Here is an 18,625-nt window from a genome sequence, read left to right as displayed (position 1 = left end):
GGAGGTGGAGTCACAGGCTGACTGGTCTGGGGATCGGCTGACCCACCGACAGGCCGCAGCAACCCTGTCCGCAGTCCGCGAGCGCCGGCCTTGTCGATCAGTCCTCGCCCTCGCCCCGCCCCTTAGCTTGCCACACCCCTCTCAGGCCCCGCCCTTTCTTTTCGCATTGCGGGGCGCTGGAGGTTGGCGCTGTGCCCCCGGCGCCCCACGTGGCGCCCCGTAGGGGCCGGGGGAGGCAAATCCGGAGACGGACCCCCCCCAGCCCCCCGACCCCAACCCGGCTGAGTTGCGGTGGCCACTGGGCGAGGGTGGGGGTAGCCAAGCTGAGAGGACTGTGGGGAGGGGTGACGTCAGGGTGAGTGGGAGCCAAGAAAGGAGCGAGTGGGAGAGAGGTGGGGAGGGGGTAGCGGGAGAGAGAGAGAAGCCGTGGGTCGGGTCGAATGAGAAGCGAGGGCAGGCAGGAGAGAAAGGGGAGGAAGGAGAGAGAAGTCGCTGCAGAGGACGGCTGATTGCGTTCCCTTCCCCGGCCTGCGGGTCCAAGTGGGGTAGGAAGTGCTGTCTGGGGAAGCTGGAAGGAAAGCGGTCAGGGGGAGGAAAAGAGAGAGCGAAAAGGGTGCAGTGGGAGCGGTGGTGGAGGAGGAGAGAAGAAAGGAGAAAGGGAGAAAGGGGAGACTGACCGGAGAGAGGAAACTGCCGGAAGGAGAAAGAAGAGGAGGAAACAGGCAAAATAGAAAGAGGAGAGAGTTGGAAGGAGAAAGAAGTGGAGAAGAGACAGAGAGGTAGAAGGAGAGAAAAGAAGGGTTAGAGGTACACGAAGGGAGGGAGAAAGGAGGAGGTACAAGGTGTCAACAGGACCTCAGGAGAGATAATCAAGAGTAGGAATGTGGCGAGGAAACAGCGCAGGAGGTAACCAGGGAGCAGCCATGGAGGGAACCGGTGGAGAACTGGGGGAACAGGGGAACTGGGGTCTGGAGGATGCCCCAGGCCTCTTGGCCAGGGCCTCCCTGCCCATCATGCCTGCATGGCCATTGCCTCTGGCCTCTTCTGCCCTTACCCTGCTCCTTGGAGCCCTCACTTCCCTTTTCCTCTGGTATTGCTACCGCCTGGGCTCCCAAGACATGCAGGCCCTGGGGGCTGGAAGTCGGGCTGGGGCTGTTGGTGGTAGGCCTGGAGGGTGCTCTGAAGCCGGCAGGCCAAGTCCAGGCTGCTCTGGAGAGCCCGGAGAAGGACCCAGGACGGAAGGCCTAGTGAGCCGTCGCCTTCGGGCCTATGCCAGGCGCTACTCTTGGGCAGGGATGGGTAGGGTGAGGCGGGCAGCTCAGGGTGGCCCCAGCCCCGGGGGAGGGCCAGGGGTCCTGGGCATCCAGCGCCCAGGCCTGCTTTTCCTGCCAGACCTGCCCTCTGCCCCCTTTGTGCCCCGGGAGGCCCAGCGGCATGATGTGGAGCTCCTGGAGAGCAGCTTCCCTGCTATCCTACGGGACTTTGGGGCTGTGAGTTGGGACTTCTCAGGGACGACTCCTCCGCCTCGGGGCTGGTCCCCACCCCTAGCCCCTGGGTGCTACCAGCTCCTGCTGTACCAAGCAGGCCGCTGCCAACCCAGCAACTGCCGCCGGTGCCCGGGGGCCTATCGGGCACTGAGGGGGCTGCGAAGCTTTATGAGTGCCAACACCTTTGGCAATGCTGGTTTCTCCGTCCTCCTGCCTGGCGCCCGGCTCGAGGGCCGCTGTGGGCCCACCAATGCCCGCGTCAGATGTCATCTGGGTAAGTGGATGCTGCTTCCAGACCACCTCCTTGCCTCCACGATTTCCCCTCCAGACTCTCTTCTCTGCCATCATAGCTTTCTACACTGTGATTCTGATCGTGCCTTTCTTCTCAGAAATCTTCCATGACTCCCTGTTGCCCACAGCAGCATTTCCTGCGCTTCAGTGATCAGAAAGCCATCTTCACAAGGTTCCCACAGTCATTTACCACCTGTCCTGTTTCTTCATATTGACTCCCCTCCATGTTTTGTTTACTTATTAGAAGGCATCTTTATAGAACAATGATGATCAGTATTACTTGCCCTAAATAGAAGTTATTCATAAGACAAGTTTAAACTTTAAAAAAAAAAAAAAAAAGGTTGAAAACTTCTAGCAAAATATTCTAGTCTGAGACTGAAGCCTACATTCTCCTCCTTTAAAAAGGAGCAATGTTGGGAATTCCCCAGCAGTCTAGTGGTTGTAAATGTTGCTAAGTTGTGTCCGATTCTTTTGAGACCTCATGGACGGTAGCCTGCCAGGCTCTTCTGTCAATGGGATTTCCCAGGTAAGAATACTGGAGTGGGTTGCTGTTTCCTTCTCCAGGGAATCTTTCCAACTCAGGGGTAGAACCCGCAACTCCTGCATTGGCAGGCAGAATCTTTACCACTGAGTCACCAGGGACTTTGTGTTTTCACTGCTGAGGGCCTGGGTTTGATCCCTAGTCAAGGAACCAAGATTCCACAAGCCACATGGTGCAGTCCAAAATAAAAAAATGAAAAGCAGCAATGTTAGTTTGGGTGTTAAAGTTATGGTAGCATCAAACTGAGATTTCAATGTTTTAAAGGTTGAAAGAAAATGGAGAAAAAAAACCCCTCATTTTCTGATTGATGTTATTTAATGCCATGACCTTGTTTTGCCTACAGTCATCTCCTGTGCTACCAGTTCAATGTGTCCTATACTTTAAAGCACACTGGCTTTGAAGAGACCTGGATCAAGTTCAGCTCTTTTCTCTCCTCTTCTCCCACCTGTTCCCTTCTTCCCCTTCCCTTCCACCATGCCCTAAATTATGAAGGCCTTCTGGCTGGTCCTGGCAGATGCCACGTGCATGCTCTTAACCTAGGATGTCTTTCCCCCTTTATCACCTCCTGGAAAACTCCTAATTAGCCTTCACAACTCACACTTTCAAATGTCACACCTCCTCTGGGATGTCTTCCTATTCCCCATTATTTGAGTTGGCTCCTCAGTTTTCTGCACCCCACTGTGTGGTCCTCGGCAGGATGGAGCCCTTTGCTTCATACTTTTTGGGGAGAGAGGACCTAACACAGAGAGGGTTCTTGAGTTAAATTGACAGAAGCCCAGAAAGGGAGGTTCGTTCCTTTAGGAAGCTTTCCCTTTTCTCTGAAACAGAACAGATTGCGCTTTGCACTGTGTTTCTTGTCTCTTGGCATTTCCTCTCATCCACTCCTGTATTGTAATTTTACATGGGTCACCTTCCAGAGAGCTAGGGGACACCATTTATTGTGTTGCCCAGTCGCTAAGTCATGTCTGACTCTTTGCCACCCCACAGACTGCAGCCTGCCAGGCTCCCCTGTCTTTCACTATCTCCCAGAGTTTGCTCAAATTCATGTTAGATAGCTGGTGATGCTATCTAACCATCTCATCCTCTGCCACCCCCTTCTTCTTTTGCCTTAATCTTTCCCAGCATCAGGGTCTTTTCCAGTGAGTCAGCTCTTTGCATCAGGTGGTCATAAAACCATAGAACCTGGCATGTAAGATTCTCAGATTCTGCTTTTTGACTTAAGGGGGTGGGCCTCTTCAACGGAGGCAGGAATCTGGAGGTCTGCACCTCTTTCTACAGGCCTGAAGATTCCCCCTGGTTGTGAGCTGGTGGTCGGGGGCGAGCCCCAGTGCTGGGCTGAGGGACACTGTCTCCTGGTGGATGACTCCTTCCTACACACAGTGGCTCATAATGGTAATGGGGTTCCCATTCTGCCAGAAGGGATGAGGGACTGAAGAGTGAATGGGATTAGACTATAGAGGCTGCAGAATTGGACCCAGCTGGCTTCCTGTCCTACACCACTATTTCCCAGTTGCATGACCTTGAACAAGTCACATGACTTCTCCAATCACCTGGAAAACGGGGCAACCCCCTTCTTTGTCAGGTGACTGTAAGGATTAAATAAGTTAATGTAGGTTCACAGCCAAGTGGTTCGTAGCACCAGAACCTCGACCTGGACCACCTGGGTTCCTGTTCTCCCTCTGGCACTTACTAGCAGTGTGACGTCAGGCAAGTTACTTAACCTCTGTGCCTCAGTTACCTTGTATAAAATGGGAATGCTTATGGTACTATCTCCTAGTTTGTTTTGATGATTAAGAGCTAATAGAACAGTGTCTGGCACGTATTTGCGTAGTGTCTGCCTTTCTGAGTATTTGGTAAGTGCTCTGGCCTGTAAGTACTTAATGTCAGCTGCTCTGCTGTCTCCACCCCCATATGCCCTAGGCTCTCCCGAAGATGGGCCTCGAGTGGTCTTCATCGTGGACCTCTGGCATCCCAACGTGGCTGGGGCCGAACGCCAGGCCCTCGACTTTGTCTTCGCACCAGACCCTTGAAGAAAGATGCTCCTTTCAGACATCCGGGCTGGAGAGAGGCTGCACTCAGGGATGGCTAGAGTGGTAGCTAGGACCGCCTCTCCACTGCAGGGGGGGTGGGGGTGGGGTGGGGCTGAGGGTGGGAACTGGCCAGCGAACACTGAAATATAGATTTTAAATCCTCTCCTGACTACTTCCTTCCCAGCTGCCAGCCCAAGGAAGGGCTACGGGCAAGGGTGTGTGTCCTCTCCCATGCAGGTGTCTCCCTAAACAAGCCATCTCCCTGGGAGTCAGCACCAGACCCTCAACTTGGACTTTATTCCAATAATTTAATAGAAAATTAAAATAATAAATAATATGAAACAAACTGGGAAGATGCTGAGCTGGTGCAGGCCCAGGCCAGCCTAGTATTAAGGAAGCAGGGAGGGTGGCGGGGAGGAGGAGGGAGCAAAAACCCTGCACAACAGTGAGGAGGCGGCTCAGAACGCGGTGGGTGTTATCACGGGCTGGCTTGACACTTTGGCGTGTACGATGTGCTAAAAAAAGAGAAAGGGAATTCTAAATCCTTCTAAACCAGCTGGTGAGGGGAGAGGGCAGGACAAGGATGGGGATGAAGGAACAAACGTAGGCCTTCGGAAGGCTTCTGAGGGGAGGGGCTGGAATGTACCGGGTGGTTAGCAATGAGGTGGGAATGGATGGAAAAGGGCCAAAGTGAACTGTACCATGTGATGAAGGGATGGAAGGGAGACCCACGACTTGGCCAGCAAAGCCGGGGCGAAGATCTGGGAAGGGGAGGAGGAAAAGAGAGAGGGACTTAGGTCCCAGTGGCTAGAGGAGAATTCAGGGCAAAACTCAGTCCTTGAAGACAATCTGTTGGCCGTGAGGACGCTCATCGTGGGTGATGTGGCGCCGGACGTGGATCCTGCGGACACGGTGCTCTCGGTTCTCCTCATCCTCCCCTCGGCCAGCCCCGCCACCTCCAGCTGCACCCCCTGTGGCCTCCAGGAGGGCTGGGTCTGGGCCCCGGGGAGTCTCGTAGATCAGGATGTTCAGGGTCTCCTCAAAGATCCGGGCCTCTGGGAATTCCACCTGCAAAAGGCCAGCAACCCCCAGCTCCCTTTCTGGCCCAACTATACAGCCACCCCCTCCCCCAGGCTGCTCCTACATTGGCAGGCCTCCTAGCCTCTATAGTCGCCTAGCCTCCACAGTCACAGGTTCCTTGAGCCTGGACTGTCCTCTTTGCAATGTCTTTACTCAGCAAAGTCATGCTTATGCTGTGAGGTCCAGCTCTGAAGTCAGGCAGTTATTTGCTTTGCCCTTTGTTGCTAGGTCTCTTGGTATATTTTTTTTTTCATTTGACAAATATTTACTGAGTGACTGCACAGTACCAGGCATTATTCTAGGCACCGGGGAATATAGCAGTGAATAAAACAGGCTAACTTCCTGTCCACAGGAAGTTTGCATTCTAGGATGAGGACCCAGACATACACGTAATAAGACAAAGTGTCAGATGATGACAAATGTTACGAAAAAGGGGAGGAATGTTACAACTTTAAAGACAGAGCTCAGAGAAGGCCTCACTGAGGTGACATTTGACCAACAGCCAAAGGAAAGGAGGGAAGGAACCAGACAGAGAACTAGAGAAAGATCAGTCTGAGAAGAGAACAGCAAGTGTAAGAATTCTGGGGCAGGAGTGTGCTCAGTGTATCTTTAGATCAGCATCAAGGCCAAAGCAATGAGGCAGAGTGAAGAATAGTAGAAAGGGAAGAAGAGGTGGTTAAGTGTTCCCTTTGTGTGACTCGGAGGGATATAAACAACAAAACTTTAACGAGCTGCATTCTCATTACTGGTTTATCTTCCTGTCTTCCCAACTACAGAGGAAGCTACTTGGAAATTGGGTTATTCATTCCTTCATGCATTCAATAAATGTTTCCTAGCTTCTGTAGTGTGATGAAAGCCTGGCTAGTGCTAGAGAGATAGGGGAAAAAAGATACAGCTCTGCTCTCAAGAAGTTAACCCCTTGCTGCTGAAGTAAACACCCTCCACAGCCCCATCCCCAGCAGACTATAATCAGTGCTGTGTTTAGCTGTGAGGGGGGTAGGACCAACTTTTCTGGGGTGGTTGTCTTGAAAATTCATGAGCTAAGTTGTCCCAAAGAAAGTGATGCTTGGCTTAGGTCTTAAAGATTAAGCACAAGTTCACTAAAAGCAGACAGGAATGAGGAAATATAATCCTAAGAGGGAACGGTGAGTGCAAAGGCAGCAAGGTGTGAACAGCACTGGGTGCTTAGAGACTTCCAAGATCTCCTGTGTACCTGAGGCACACCCTTCTTGTCAAGGTCAGAGGGACCAGGGTGATAAGATCTTCAGGGACAGATGTCATGACAGAGGGCTTGTTCTTTACTCAGCATCTCATTTACCTTGGTTTCAAGCCTCTTGCAGTGCTTAGAAAGTCTCTGATGATGGTTGCCATGGTAATAACTCAAGGCCTACGATCTCAGTGTGTTCCAAACACTTGAAGTTTTAAGAACCTACTCTGGGTCATTAGATCCTTCTGAGAGTCTAATGACAGGTACAGTCCTTCTACACAGAAAAATGCACACACAAAACCCAAAACCACATATTCTTTCAAGATAGCTTTGAAACCCAACTGGCCTAGAATAAGAATCCCGTTCTAATCCAACACCCTCCTTTCAGAGGTAGAGAAGCAGAGACCCACAGAAAGTTAAGATGACTTGCCCAAGGTAACAGAGCTAAGACCCCATAACTTGAAACTCCAGCTCCTGACTCCCACTGATGGACTTCCCAGGCCTGACTGGATGAGCTGCCTCTGTCCAGGGTGCTGATCCTGCCCACCGCCACAGCCCTCCCTGACCAGGCCCCAAACCCCATCTGACCTTGGTCTGCTTCTTCTCCGTGGCATAGACAATGGAGGTGCAGCACACCTCGGCGATTTTGCGGCCCTGCCCGTAGAAAGACCAGCAGCAGATCTCGTCCCCCAGAACATCCTTGAGGAAAAGCAGCCGCCCGTGGAAGCGCAGGGCCAGTTTGTCAAACAGCTCGATGTTCTTAAGTAGGTTGTCGTCTGAAGTGCTAAGGACCAGGGGCGCCAGGAGGCCTCAGCACGATGGGCTTCCTTCCCTCTGTTCTGCAACCCACCCCCTTACCCCAGCTTTAGGGGCCCTGAGACCCAGCACTCTAGTCCTGCCTAGGAGGTTGGTGCCCAGCAGGGCTTGGAAAGGAAGCAGCATTTGTTCAGCAAGTTTCAGTACAGCAGAGCGATCTACCCGTGCAGGTTCCGGAGGCAAGTGGCCTCACCAGACATCCTCACCCCACCCCTTTTTAACTGAGCAAATTACTTCACCTCTTGCTGCCTCAATTGCCTCATCTGTAAAATCGAGATCACAACAACTACTTCCAACAACTGTGAGGTTCGTGAGTAAATATATGTAAAGCGCTTAGAGCAATGCCTCTTATAAAGCAAGCACTTAGGAAATGCTAGTCATTATCATCTAATCCTCATTGGGACCCCAGTTTACTGATAAAACTGAAGCTCAAAAAAAAACCCCAAAACCTGAAGCTCACAAGTGAAAATGACCTCTCCTAAGTCCCCAGGGGGTAAGTGGCAAAGCTGGAATTTGCATCCAGGCAGGATTCTTTCCACACCCCGTGTGGCCATAACCCTCCCGGTGGGTTACGCTGGAGCCCAGGGTTCCACCCACTGCACTTCCCCACCTCCGAGGGGGTCACCTGGTGTAGGAGTACTTGTTGTTACTGCGGTTGTGCAGGAGCTTCACCACGGGCTGTTGGGGAAAAGAGGGCGGAGAAAGGTGGGGTCAGGCTGCCGGGACAGGTGCCCAGCCTCCACCCTACAGGGCTCAGGGGCCTCACCTTGGAGGTGCTGGCCAGGAGCTGCTGCTCCTCCCGGGGAGATGTCACCGTGGGGATGAGGCACAGCGGGGACACGTTCTCCCTTTTTTGCTGGAGAAGAAGCGGAAGGTGATTAACAGCACAACCAAAGGTCGCTTGCTCCCCTGCCTAAGAGCCTTCCAACACTGCTTGTTGCATCTGGGAGAAAAATCCAGACTCCTCAGTGGTCCACGTGGGAACTCGCTGATCTCGGCTCTGCCACTTTTCCCTGCCTGCCGGGCTGAGCCCCGCCTGTTCCCTTCTGCATCCAGCTTGTGCCCCCTGGGCCCTTTGCTGCTGCCACTGCCAGCAACGGCCAGCACTCAGTTGTCTGTATGGCTGGCCCTTCATGCCATTCGGATATTGATGCAATTAGTGCCCCTAGGAGGGTACCAGTCCTCCTCCCTAGGCTCCCTGGCTAAGCAACCACCTCTACTTCTTCCTTTTCATACTCTCCATTCACTTTCTTCATGGCACTCAGGTCCTCACATTTTCTCATTTTTTGGTATATTTGCTCATAGTCTCTTTCTAGAGAATAAGCACCTAGCACACAGTAGATGCTCAATAAATATCTGGCGCATGAATGAACTGGACTGGGTGGGAGGTTGGAGGGAGAACTAGAACCAGACACAGAGGTTTCTTTTCTCTTCTCTGCCTTTGAGAATCCTCATGCTGAAACCCCTCTCACTTCCCCCAACTGAACAACCAGATGTGCAATTCTAATACAAATTCCAGAGTTTTTTTCAGAAACACCTAAGATTTTTACTAAAATTAATATGGGAGAACAATTCTACTCTTACTTAGGTCAATTTTTAAAAAGAGTCAAGAAAGAGGAGATTGACCCCCTCAGATATTAAAATACCTTACAAAGCCACAATAATGAAAACAGTGTAGGTCTTGTGTGGAAAGAAAAAAAAACAATGAAATACAATCGAGAACTTGGAAACAGACTGATATATCTATATATATATATAAAATGAAAACTGATATTTATAGAGAACATCACAAATCAGTGAGGGCAAGTGTGTATTAGTTATTGCTGTGTAACAAATTGCTCCAAAACGGAACAGCTTAAATCAACAACAAATGCTTATTATCCATTTCTGTGGGTCAGGAATTCAGGATGGCTTAGCTGAATGCTTTTGGCACAGGGTTTCTCATGAGGGTGCAGTCAAGTCAGCTGGGGTTGCAGTAAACTGAGGCTGTCTTCGTCTGGAGGATTTGTTTTTGACAAAGCTTATTCATATGGCTGGCAAGTTCATGCTGGCTATTGGCAGGAAATATTTGATCCCTGTCATTTGGATCTCTGTGATGGGTTACTTGAGTGTCCTCATAATATGGCTGCTGGCTTCTCCAGAGCAAATAATCCAAGACAGAGCAAAGTAGAGGTTTTTTTTTTTTTTTTTTTTTTTTAATATTTATCTGGCTGCATTGGTCTTAGTAGCACACGTGGGATCTTTCATTCTGGCACACAGGCTCAGCAGCTGTGGCACTTGGGTTCAGTAGTTGCCCTGCAGCATGTGGGATCTTAGTTCCCTAACCAGGGATTGAACCTGTGTTCCCTGCATTCCAAGGCGGATTCTTAACCACTGGGCCACCAGAGAAATCCCCTCACAGTCTTTTATGATCTAGTTTTGTTATCCCTATTCAATGCGGAAGGGAACAACACAAGGGAATGAGTGCTAGGGAATAAGAATCACTGAGGATTGCCTTGGAGGATGACTCCACAATCTATCTTTTGGCCCCCATTGATTCAAACCCCTCCCATATGCAAAACATACTCACCACCTCTTCCTAAGATTCCCCCAAAGTCCCATTCCATTACAGCGCTGATGCACAGAAGCTGGTGATTTTTCTCTATGGCTCTTGGCTCTGACCTGAGTCATCCTTCCTTTTCCATGAAAGACAATCCATGTTTGCAGCTCCATAGTTTGTTAATTTTTTTTTAACTTTTTCTTGTATATTGGAGTATAGGCAATTAACAATGTTGTGATCATTTCAGTACAGCTCCATAATTTCTTTAGCCTGCTTTTTGCCTGTACAACTTTTGGAGGTCCAAAGGTTTCTTTTCCTCTTTGTATTGTCTCTGTCCCTTTAAGTCTAAGCTGGCAGTGTTTCTGCCAATATAATTCCCTTAAAAACTTAATGGGTGTCTTGTGACTCATTGGAAAAGACCCTGATGCTGGGAAAGATTGAAGGCAGGAAGAGAAGGGGACAACAGAGGATGAGATGACTGAATGGCATCACCAACTCGATGGACATGAGTTTGAGCAAGCTCTGGGAGTTGGTGATGGACAGGAAAGCCTGGTGTGCTGCAGTCCATGGGGTCGCAGAGTCGGACACGAATGAGCAACCGAACTGAACTGTGAGTCCGGGGTTCAGTTCATTAGACAAAAACCACACCCACACAACTTTGTGAGATGAGGTCTTCTCTACTTTGAGCTTATGCTGAGACTGCTGCCTGACAATAGCTTTAAGCATCTTAGAAGAGCTATCATTTGACTGAATGACTCTGAGGCATCTTGGATATTCTGAGGTCTTAACAAAGGATTTTACAATCGCTCCTCAGCTTCATCTTTAGACCATATCATACTGAGAATGTCCTGTACGTTTTCTTTGCTTGGAAGCCATTTGTTAATTTTAACATCAGTTGTTATTTGAAAGGCTGGGAATGTTCAAGCATCCCCCCACCCCCAAATTACTGGCTCCTTTGTGTTCAATTCTTTTTCCTTTTGCTTACCCTCTCTTTTGTTTTAGTATAAGAAACAAGAAACCTGTGGTGCCTAACATTCTGTCTGGAAATTTCTTTGCTAGATCACCCAGTTCATTAGGTATGTTTTCTACTTTCTATTAATATATTACTATCAGAGACAGTGTTGCTACTTCTGCCACTATATAACAAGGATCCCCTTTCCACCACTTTCCAGGAAAGACATGTCACACTGCAGCCTCCTCAAAGGTCATCAGACTTCTATGAATACTCTAAAGCTTTTTAGGGTTTTCTTAATACTCTTCTCAAAGTCCTTCCAACTTCTGCCCACTCTGCAGTTCTAAAGCCACTCCCACATTTTAGGTTTTGTTTCGGCAGAACTGCATTCCAGATACCACAATCTGTTATCTGTTACTGGGTAATAAATTAGTACAAACTTAGTGGCTTAAAACAATAAACATTTATTATCTCACACAGTTTCTGTGGGTCGGGAACTTGAGCTCGGCTTAGTTAGGCAGTCCTGGCCCAGGGTCTCTCGAAAAGTTTGAGTCCATGCATTGACCAGGGTTGTAGTTATCTAAAGACTTGAATGGGCCTAGAGGATCCAGTTCTGGGATAGTTCACCCATTTGACTAAGAGTTTGTGCTGGCCATGAGCAGGAGGCTTCAGTTCCTCACCAAGTGGACATCTCCCTAGTGCTGACTGAGTATGCTCAGTATGCTTCCCCACAGTGAGTGATCTGAGAGAGGCAGAAGCTGCTATGTCTTTTATGACCTAGCTTTAGAAGTCACACACTATCACCTCTGCAGTCTCCTGCTGGTTACATAGGTTAGTCCCATCCAGTGTGGGAAGGGACTGATTATTCAGGTACCTGAATAAAGAAAGAGGTAAAAAAAAAAACAACTGCTGGTGGCTCTCTCGGACACTGGATACCACAGATTGTGAAGTAGATGGCACTGTCCCCGCCACAGAGGACAAAAAAGTTAAATCCCTTCATAATTCACATTACCACAGTGAATTCTGTATACAAAAGATAAAATTATAAAGCTAATTAAAAAATACAGAATAAACTTAAACAAGATCCCAATCTTGTGGGGGGGGAAAAAAAGAGGAATTTGAATATATTAAATTCAAGAGTCTCTCCAATTGACAATGAAAAGCATGATTTTATAAATAATTCCATGTAATGTTGAAGGAATTATAATTATTCTACAACACTAATGAAATTATTGATTCTGGTGAGAATTGACAATTGACGTGTGGTTGACAGATAACTGCCATTCATAAAGTACCTAAATTACTTTATAGTTGGCAACAAAGGAATGGAACTACAATGAAGGATCAAACCATCACCACTTGAATCTAGTGGCCAATTCTGAGCATCAATAATGATGGATCATATTAACAATACTATATGTCTTGATATAACACAGTGTGAAATATGTAACATTACTTTAAATGTTTTCTAATCAAAATTTTTTATATCAAGCCTTTGAATCTACCATCTAGTTTAGAAAAACTCAAGAGAGGGTGAGGGTTAACAAACCAAATCAGGCAAATTTGGAAAGTAGGTCATTGTGCAGGACAACTGGTGGTCAGTATTATGAGCAAAATAGAACTGCTTCGGGTTGGAAAAAAAAACATAATAACCAGATGTAATGCAAGGATCTAGACTGAACTGGTTTAGATGTGAACCAGCTATGACAGACATTTCTGGAACAAATGGAGAAATTTGTACATGCCCTTGATGTTAGATAAAATTTCACTGACATGCAAAGATGGCAATTATTAACAAACAAACAAAAAAAGCAGATTACAAAGCAACACATACACCATAATCATATTTTGGCAAACACACTCACACAGGAAAAGACCCAGAAGAGTATTTGGTGCTTTTATTTTTTTGATTATCTGTGTTTCCTAAATTTCTATAATACTTATATACACTTTAAAAATAATAAATGGTTATGTATAATTTTTAAGTTAACAATTTCTGTTCGACAACAGATGCCACAGATAGATGACATTCTAAGTGAAATGATTGGCAACATCTAAAACTGACTAGAAATTATTATCTGAAACAGACTTTCTCAACTGGGGTTACTTATTGAATATCAAAACCCAGCAAATAATCTGAGTAACTATTTTCTCAACTCTTCTGAAAATGTCTGATAAATAGTACCATTCTATATGCACAGAAGTTAACTTATTATGTAAAGTATATGACCTAGAATAATAGGGCTTAATTCTCTCTAGGAACCAAACTATGTAAGAATCTCCAGCAAAGCAACAAGAGAAAGGAAATTCAATAGAAAATTTGGTAAAGAATATGAGTTGGCAACTGACAGGAGGGGAAACCAAAAACGCTAGTGAGTATATGAAAAGATGCTTAATTTAATTAGTATCAGAAGCATGCAAATTAAAATTAGATCACTCTATACCAAACAGATGGACAAAATTTGAATGCTAGGTGATGCCATGAGTTGTTGAAGATATGCAGAAATGGGATTCCTTATGCATTGCTCATCAACAATATTAAGTGCTACAGCCATTTGGGAGAGTAATCAGATGATACTTGCTGAAATTCATCTGTATGTGTCCTGTGGCCCAGCAATTCCAATCCCAACTATAATCATGCGAAACATTGGTCCGGGACCCACGAGGGCACAGGTACAAAGATGCTCATTGTGGCATCATTTGTGGGGGCAGGAAGCAGGAGGCAATCTAGGTCTCCGACCTCAGGGGAATGTATAAACGAAATATTATGAATGCACATCAGATTCCTGTGCAGCAGTTAGAAGCAAAGAACTAAACATACGTACAGCAGCATGAACAGAACTTGGAAAAAGTGCTGAATTAAGAAACAGAACACACAATCCATAGCTCAAAGGCATTTATGGAAATTTAAAATGCTTATGTATACAGAGCAACACTTCATAGTTTTTCAAGGGTACAAACATAATCCAAGCAAACATATTAAAACGTTAGAACTGGAGGGGTACCTATGAAGACAAGGGAAGTGGGCAGGGGATCGGGGATGAAGGAAAAATGAAAAGTGAAAAGATCTGCAGAGACTAAAGATGTTTAAGTGCACACATGAGAAGTATGATGAACTCAATACTCTGTATCTGAATCTTAAAAACAAACCCCAAACCTCCATACAAATATGCATATTCTAGCTGAGTGGGTTGGGGATGGGAACAGCCTTGAGAAAACTTTGAAAGGCGGCAGCTGGAGCACAGAAGAAAAAGTACTGTACTTGGGAGTCAGATAAACTGGGGTTGACTTGGAGCTCTGCTGCTTAAACAGTTCTTTGACCCTGGATGTATCCCCAGCTTCCCTCATGTTTCTTTTTATGTCAAACAAATATACAAGGAGGTAACAGACCCTAACCACAGTGGATATGAGATAACAATAGATACATGTAAAGCTACCAAATAGGAGTGCACTTCCAAAATCATCTAGTTTAATATTTTTTCAATTGCAAGTGGTAACTCATCATGGGCCATGAAATAAATTTAATGGGTCCCAAATAGCATTAGAAAGAAAGAAAACATAATATATCAGAGTGTATTTCACTAAAAGTATCCTTTTATAGAACTCTTACTTCAATTATATAAGTGAGTGAAAGTTGCTCAATCGTGTCTGACTCTTTGAGACCCCATGGACTATACAGTCCATGGAATTCTCCAGGTCAGAATACTGGAGTGGGTAGCCCTTCCCTTCTCCAGGGGATCTTCCCAACCCAGGGATTGAATCCAAGTCTCCTGCATTGCAGGTGGATTCTTTACCAGCTGAGCCACCTGGTAAGCCCTCGGTTATACAAAGATGAATATAAAAAATGCATTTTTCTCTATGAGATACAGTCAAAAAGCTTGAAAAACAAACACAGCTATTGCCCAAAGGAATTTTATATTTTTGAATTTCAAGGACCAACAAGTATTCCCCAAGACTTGCCCAAAGGAATTTTATATTTTTGAATTTCAAGGACCAACAAGTATTCCCCAAGACAACAGAAAGTTGTTCATAGTTGCCATTTTTAATATATAAAGGGCATCAAAAAAGAAACTCTTGTAAGTTATTAATATTATATCATAAAAGAAAGGACACTTTTAACATTGTAAAAATAGAACAGAATAAAAGGCTTTCTGTGAAACTCACTACATCGCACATATTTTTCTCATTTCCCTATCTTCTGGAACATGAGAACAGAATGCCAGAGGTAGGAACTGACTCACTCAAGGTCACTCAGTCAGCAGTGGGGGAGGTGACATTAACCCATATCTCCTGGCTGTCCTTTCCAACCTCTTTTCCTCAGAATTCTAAGAGATCCCCAGAAGAGAAGCCCAGCAGATGGGGCTCTGGAACCCCCAACCCTGTTTTATCGGGAGGGGCTGCTTCCACGGTATTTCATTGCTAGAAAAAAAGTTATTTAAAGTCATGGAAGTGATGGAATGCGGCCTCCCAGTTTAGGACCAGATCATGGAGGTCATTATATTACAATTTAAATTTAGAATTTTTTTTAACTTAGTGGGACAAGGGCATTACTAGGGATTGCTGAGCAAAGGAGAGAATAAATTGGGATTGTGTTTAAGGATCATTATTCCTGTGGCAGTGTAACAGTTGGACTGGCTGGGTAGAAACAGCAAGAAGCAGAGAAAGAAGTCATCCAACCAACGCAGCAGTCTTGGCATGAGGTGGTGGTGGGATAGCAGAAATGCAGAGGACCCCCGAAATCGCTGGGGTCACGGCCAGTCAGAGCCAGGCCAGAGGCAACATTCCAGGCCCTGCGCCATACCTCCTTTTGCTTTTCTTTAATATCTTAATCGCTAACTGCTTGGGCAGCTCTCCCAGGGACCTAGGCATCAGGGTGGGACTCAGGAGGTGGGGAAGGGACGCTCACCTGCAGGGCCAGTTGGCAGTCCTCAATCAGTCCCTGCACCAGGTAGTAGCGGGCTTCGCCCAGCAGCTCCCCAAGCTCTCTGGGGCTCTCAGGCAGAGGCACAGACCCGTCCCGCAGGTAGTTGAGAATGGTACCAAAATGGCGGCCGCTCCGGTCAATCAGCACCCAACCTGGTGGGGTGGGGAGAGGCAGGAGAAAGGAGGGCTTTGCTGAAGGCCACAGAGCTACTATGTTTATGAAAAAAGGATTCCAAAGCCACAAATCTGAATACCAATCTGTCTCAGGCCTCTGCCATATCCAAGAAAATCCCTTTAAAACATCTCTAGTGAGTTCTCCCATGGGCCTTTTATTTATTTTTTAAACACATTCAGCCACAGAGAATTAATTCCCTCCCAAGTCTGGTCTACACTGAGAAGGTTCTCATCATGAGAAAGTACCTACAGGTAACCTTAACAAGAAACCCCTAACCTCTTGTGCTAACTCTGATCACCCTATTGAGAATGTCTACCCCACCCACCAGTTCACTACTTTATAAACTTCAAAGAACTTATTTCTATCTGAAATCATATGCTTTGCTCTTGTTTTTGTATATTTGGTTATTCTCCCCCTACCCGCCCCCCCCCCCCAAACTATTTCTAACACTAACTGGCATTTACAAATACTTATTCAATAAAAAAAAGTATTCACCTTCAGGCATATGAAGGCTGAGCGATACCGCCCCAATTTTTATTTGCCGGCTTTCATAATTCGTAACCCCTTCTGAATTCTTAACCCCTTCTGAATCATCTCCCCCTCCCCCCATCAAACTTTAAAGTTCCACTTGGGCATATGGGGGACGGAGCTGAATGCAACACTTCCAGAGGGTAAGGTTCACCTGGTGAGGAGAACTGTCCACTCTCCATTCTGGCGTCCCTGGCAAAGCAAAAGCAGCCCCCTCCTTCTACAGTCTGTATAGATAGATTCCTAGAGTGTACAAGGACCTGCGTTAGGGGAACAGAGACAGACAAAATCCTCTAACACTCCGGGATGGTTGTTGGCAGCGTTGAGGAAAAGAGCGGAACAAAAGGCTCGGCGAGTGGAAGAAACTGATGAAAAGTTGCCTGGAAGGATGCTATTGCCAGCATGGCGGGATCCCAAGTCTTTTGAGGTTAGGGGTGAAGGGTGGGAGTGTCGGTGGGACGCAGTGATGAACATTCTCAGCTGACATGTTTAATCACTTACCACTGTGCCTGGCAGAGTAGCTGGAGGGGCGGGGGTGGCGGGTGGTCCATGAATGTTGGTTACTACTGCTGGGGGTAAAGACCGGGGGAGGAGGGAAATAATGAATGAGAAAAGGGAGATGAGATGGGATGTGGGCATCGGAGGAGGTGAGAACGAGCTGACTGGACGGTAGGAGAGAAGGGGCATGAGGAGACTGGGCAACGACAGACTAGGGGAAAGGGAGGCGGGATCTGGAGGATGCAGGAGGGTAAGCAGGGCGGCTCGCGTACCTCCGGCGTCAGTGAGCACCTCCGCGCGGCCGCTGAACATGGCCTTGAGCCTGGAGTCCTGTCCGGTGAGGGTGCGCAGCGTGGTGTAGTGCAACGAGCCGCCCACGTTCAGCTTCACGTACTTGCTGTTCGTGGTCAGTGGCTTGAGACCGTAGGCGACGGAGCCAGGCTCGAGACCCGAGGGCTTAGCGACCTCCAGGGACGGCGCCTCGGCCGCCGCCGGGCCCGAGGCCTCGGCGGACATGCCTGGTGGTGGCGGCGGGCAGCGACCCTAGGTTCTCTTCGCGCTCCCTGGCCGCTCCAGAGACCCCGAGACCTGAGCCCTCGGACCGGACCGGTGGCCAGCACGCCCCTACGCGGCCGCTATTCAGCGACACTGGCCTTCTGTCCCATCGCGCCGGTACGTCCCGGAAGCCGGGCGAGCACCTACGCAGGCGCGTCAAGGCCCCGCCCCCGACTTCGCGGGGCCTGGAGTGCGGAGCATGCGTAGTAGCCTTGGGCCGCTGGCGGGTTAGGCTGTGGCTGAACCGGTTGCCGCGCGACGTGCCCTCTGGTCGCGGCTTTTGGGGTCCCGAAGTAGGAGGCTCTTGGGCACCTGCCTGTTGAGGAAAGCGTCGTCCCTGCAGCGTGTTTCTGCTCTCAGAGCGCTTCGTGGGCATAAAGGGAACACTGGTCCAGAGAGGCAGGGGGTTGGAAACAGTTCGCCGCCTCGCAGCCCCGCGCATTTGACAGAGAAAAGCGCCGTAGAAGCTCTTAAAGGAGATAGAGGGGGTGGCCTCACAGAGGAGGTGGCAGTAGTGCTAGAGCAGGCAGGGTGTGAGGAGGTAAGTCGTCATGGAGGGCTTCTCTGAGGAGGTGATACTGAGCTGAAGCTCAGAAAAAGCGGCCATGAGCAGGTGTGATGGGGGAGCGTTCCAGAAAGAGCCACAGGCAAATACAGAGACCCTCAGGCGTAAACTCACTGGACAAAGTTGAGAAGCAGAAAAGGTCAGGGGTGGCTGAGCAAAGATCTTAGAATCCCAGCCGATGTCATAAGACACCCAACCCCTGAGGGAAAAAGTAAGCTGGAAACATGTTGATAAAGCGTGGTGAGAAGTGTTTTTATGGGAGCCCATCTGTATTCAGTTGATGGGCTGACACCTCAGAGATTTAGCAGTCTACCTGAATGTCTAGCGGGGTGCCCGCTGTAGGAAAAATGAGAAAATTGAATAGTTTCCGCCCTGTCACCAGTTCACTGGGTGATCCTGGGTAAATCACTTTTCTCTGGGCTTATTTGGTTCCTTTTC

At 48.0% G+C, this 18,625-nt stretch overlaps 2 protein-coding genes across 3 annotated transcripts; one reads left to right on the top strand and one right to left on the bottom strand.

Moving 5' to 3' along the window:
• The first annotated feature begins 47 nt into the window (after positions 1-47).
• Positions 48-4,512, top strand: ASPHD1 (aspartate beta-hydroxylase domain containing 1). Its single transcript, XM_043914693.1, has 3 exons — positions 48-1,761; positions 3,598-3,711; positions 4,240-4,512. Exons 1-3 carry the CDS (start codon positions 882-884, stop codon positions 4,347-4,349), a joined length of 1,104 nt encoding a protein of 367 aa, XP_043770628.1. The 5' UTR covers positions 48-881; the 3' UTR covers positions 4,350-4,512.
• Positions 4,513-4,631: 119 nt separating this feature from the next.
• On the bottom strand, positions 4,632-17,768 carry KCTD13 (potassium channel tetramerization domain containing 13). 2 transcript variants are annotated; one of them, XM_043914695.1, is made up of 7 exons: positions 17,071-17,311; positions 16,724-16,812; positions 15,850-16,019; positions 8,219-8,308; positions 8,078-8,130; positions 7,225-7,420; positions 4,632-5,417 (listed from the first exon to the last, which is right to left on the bottom strand). In XM_043914695.1, exons 1-7 carry the CDS (start codon positions 17,118-17,120, stop codon positions 5,181-5,183), a joined length of 885 nt encoding a protein of 294 aa, XP_043770630.1. In that variant the 5' UTR covers positions 17,121-17,311; the 3' UTR covers positions 4,632-5,180. The 2 variants fall into 2 exon arrangements, with proteins under 2 accessions (XP_043770630.1, XP_043770629.1); XM_043914694.1 differs by lacking the exons at positions 16,724-16,812; positions 17,071-17,311 and adding an exon at positions 17,340-17,768.
• Between the last annotated feature and the right edge of the window lie 857 nt (positions 17,769-18,625).

This window comes from Cervus elaphus, chromosome 10 (genome assembly GCF_910594005.1).
Source record: "Cervus elaphus chromosome 10, mCerEla1.1, whole genome shotgun sequence".
NCBI classification, from domain to species: domain Eukaryota; kingdom Metazoa; phylum Chordata; class Mammalia; order Artiodactyla; family Cervidae; genus Cervus; species Cervus elaphus.
Note: the sequence above shows the minus strand (reverse complement) of the source record. Positions and strands in the feature narration are given on the sequence as shown.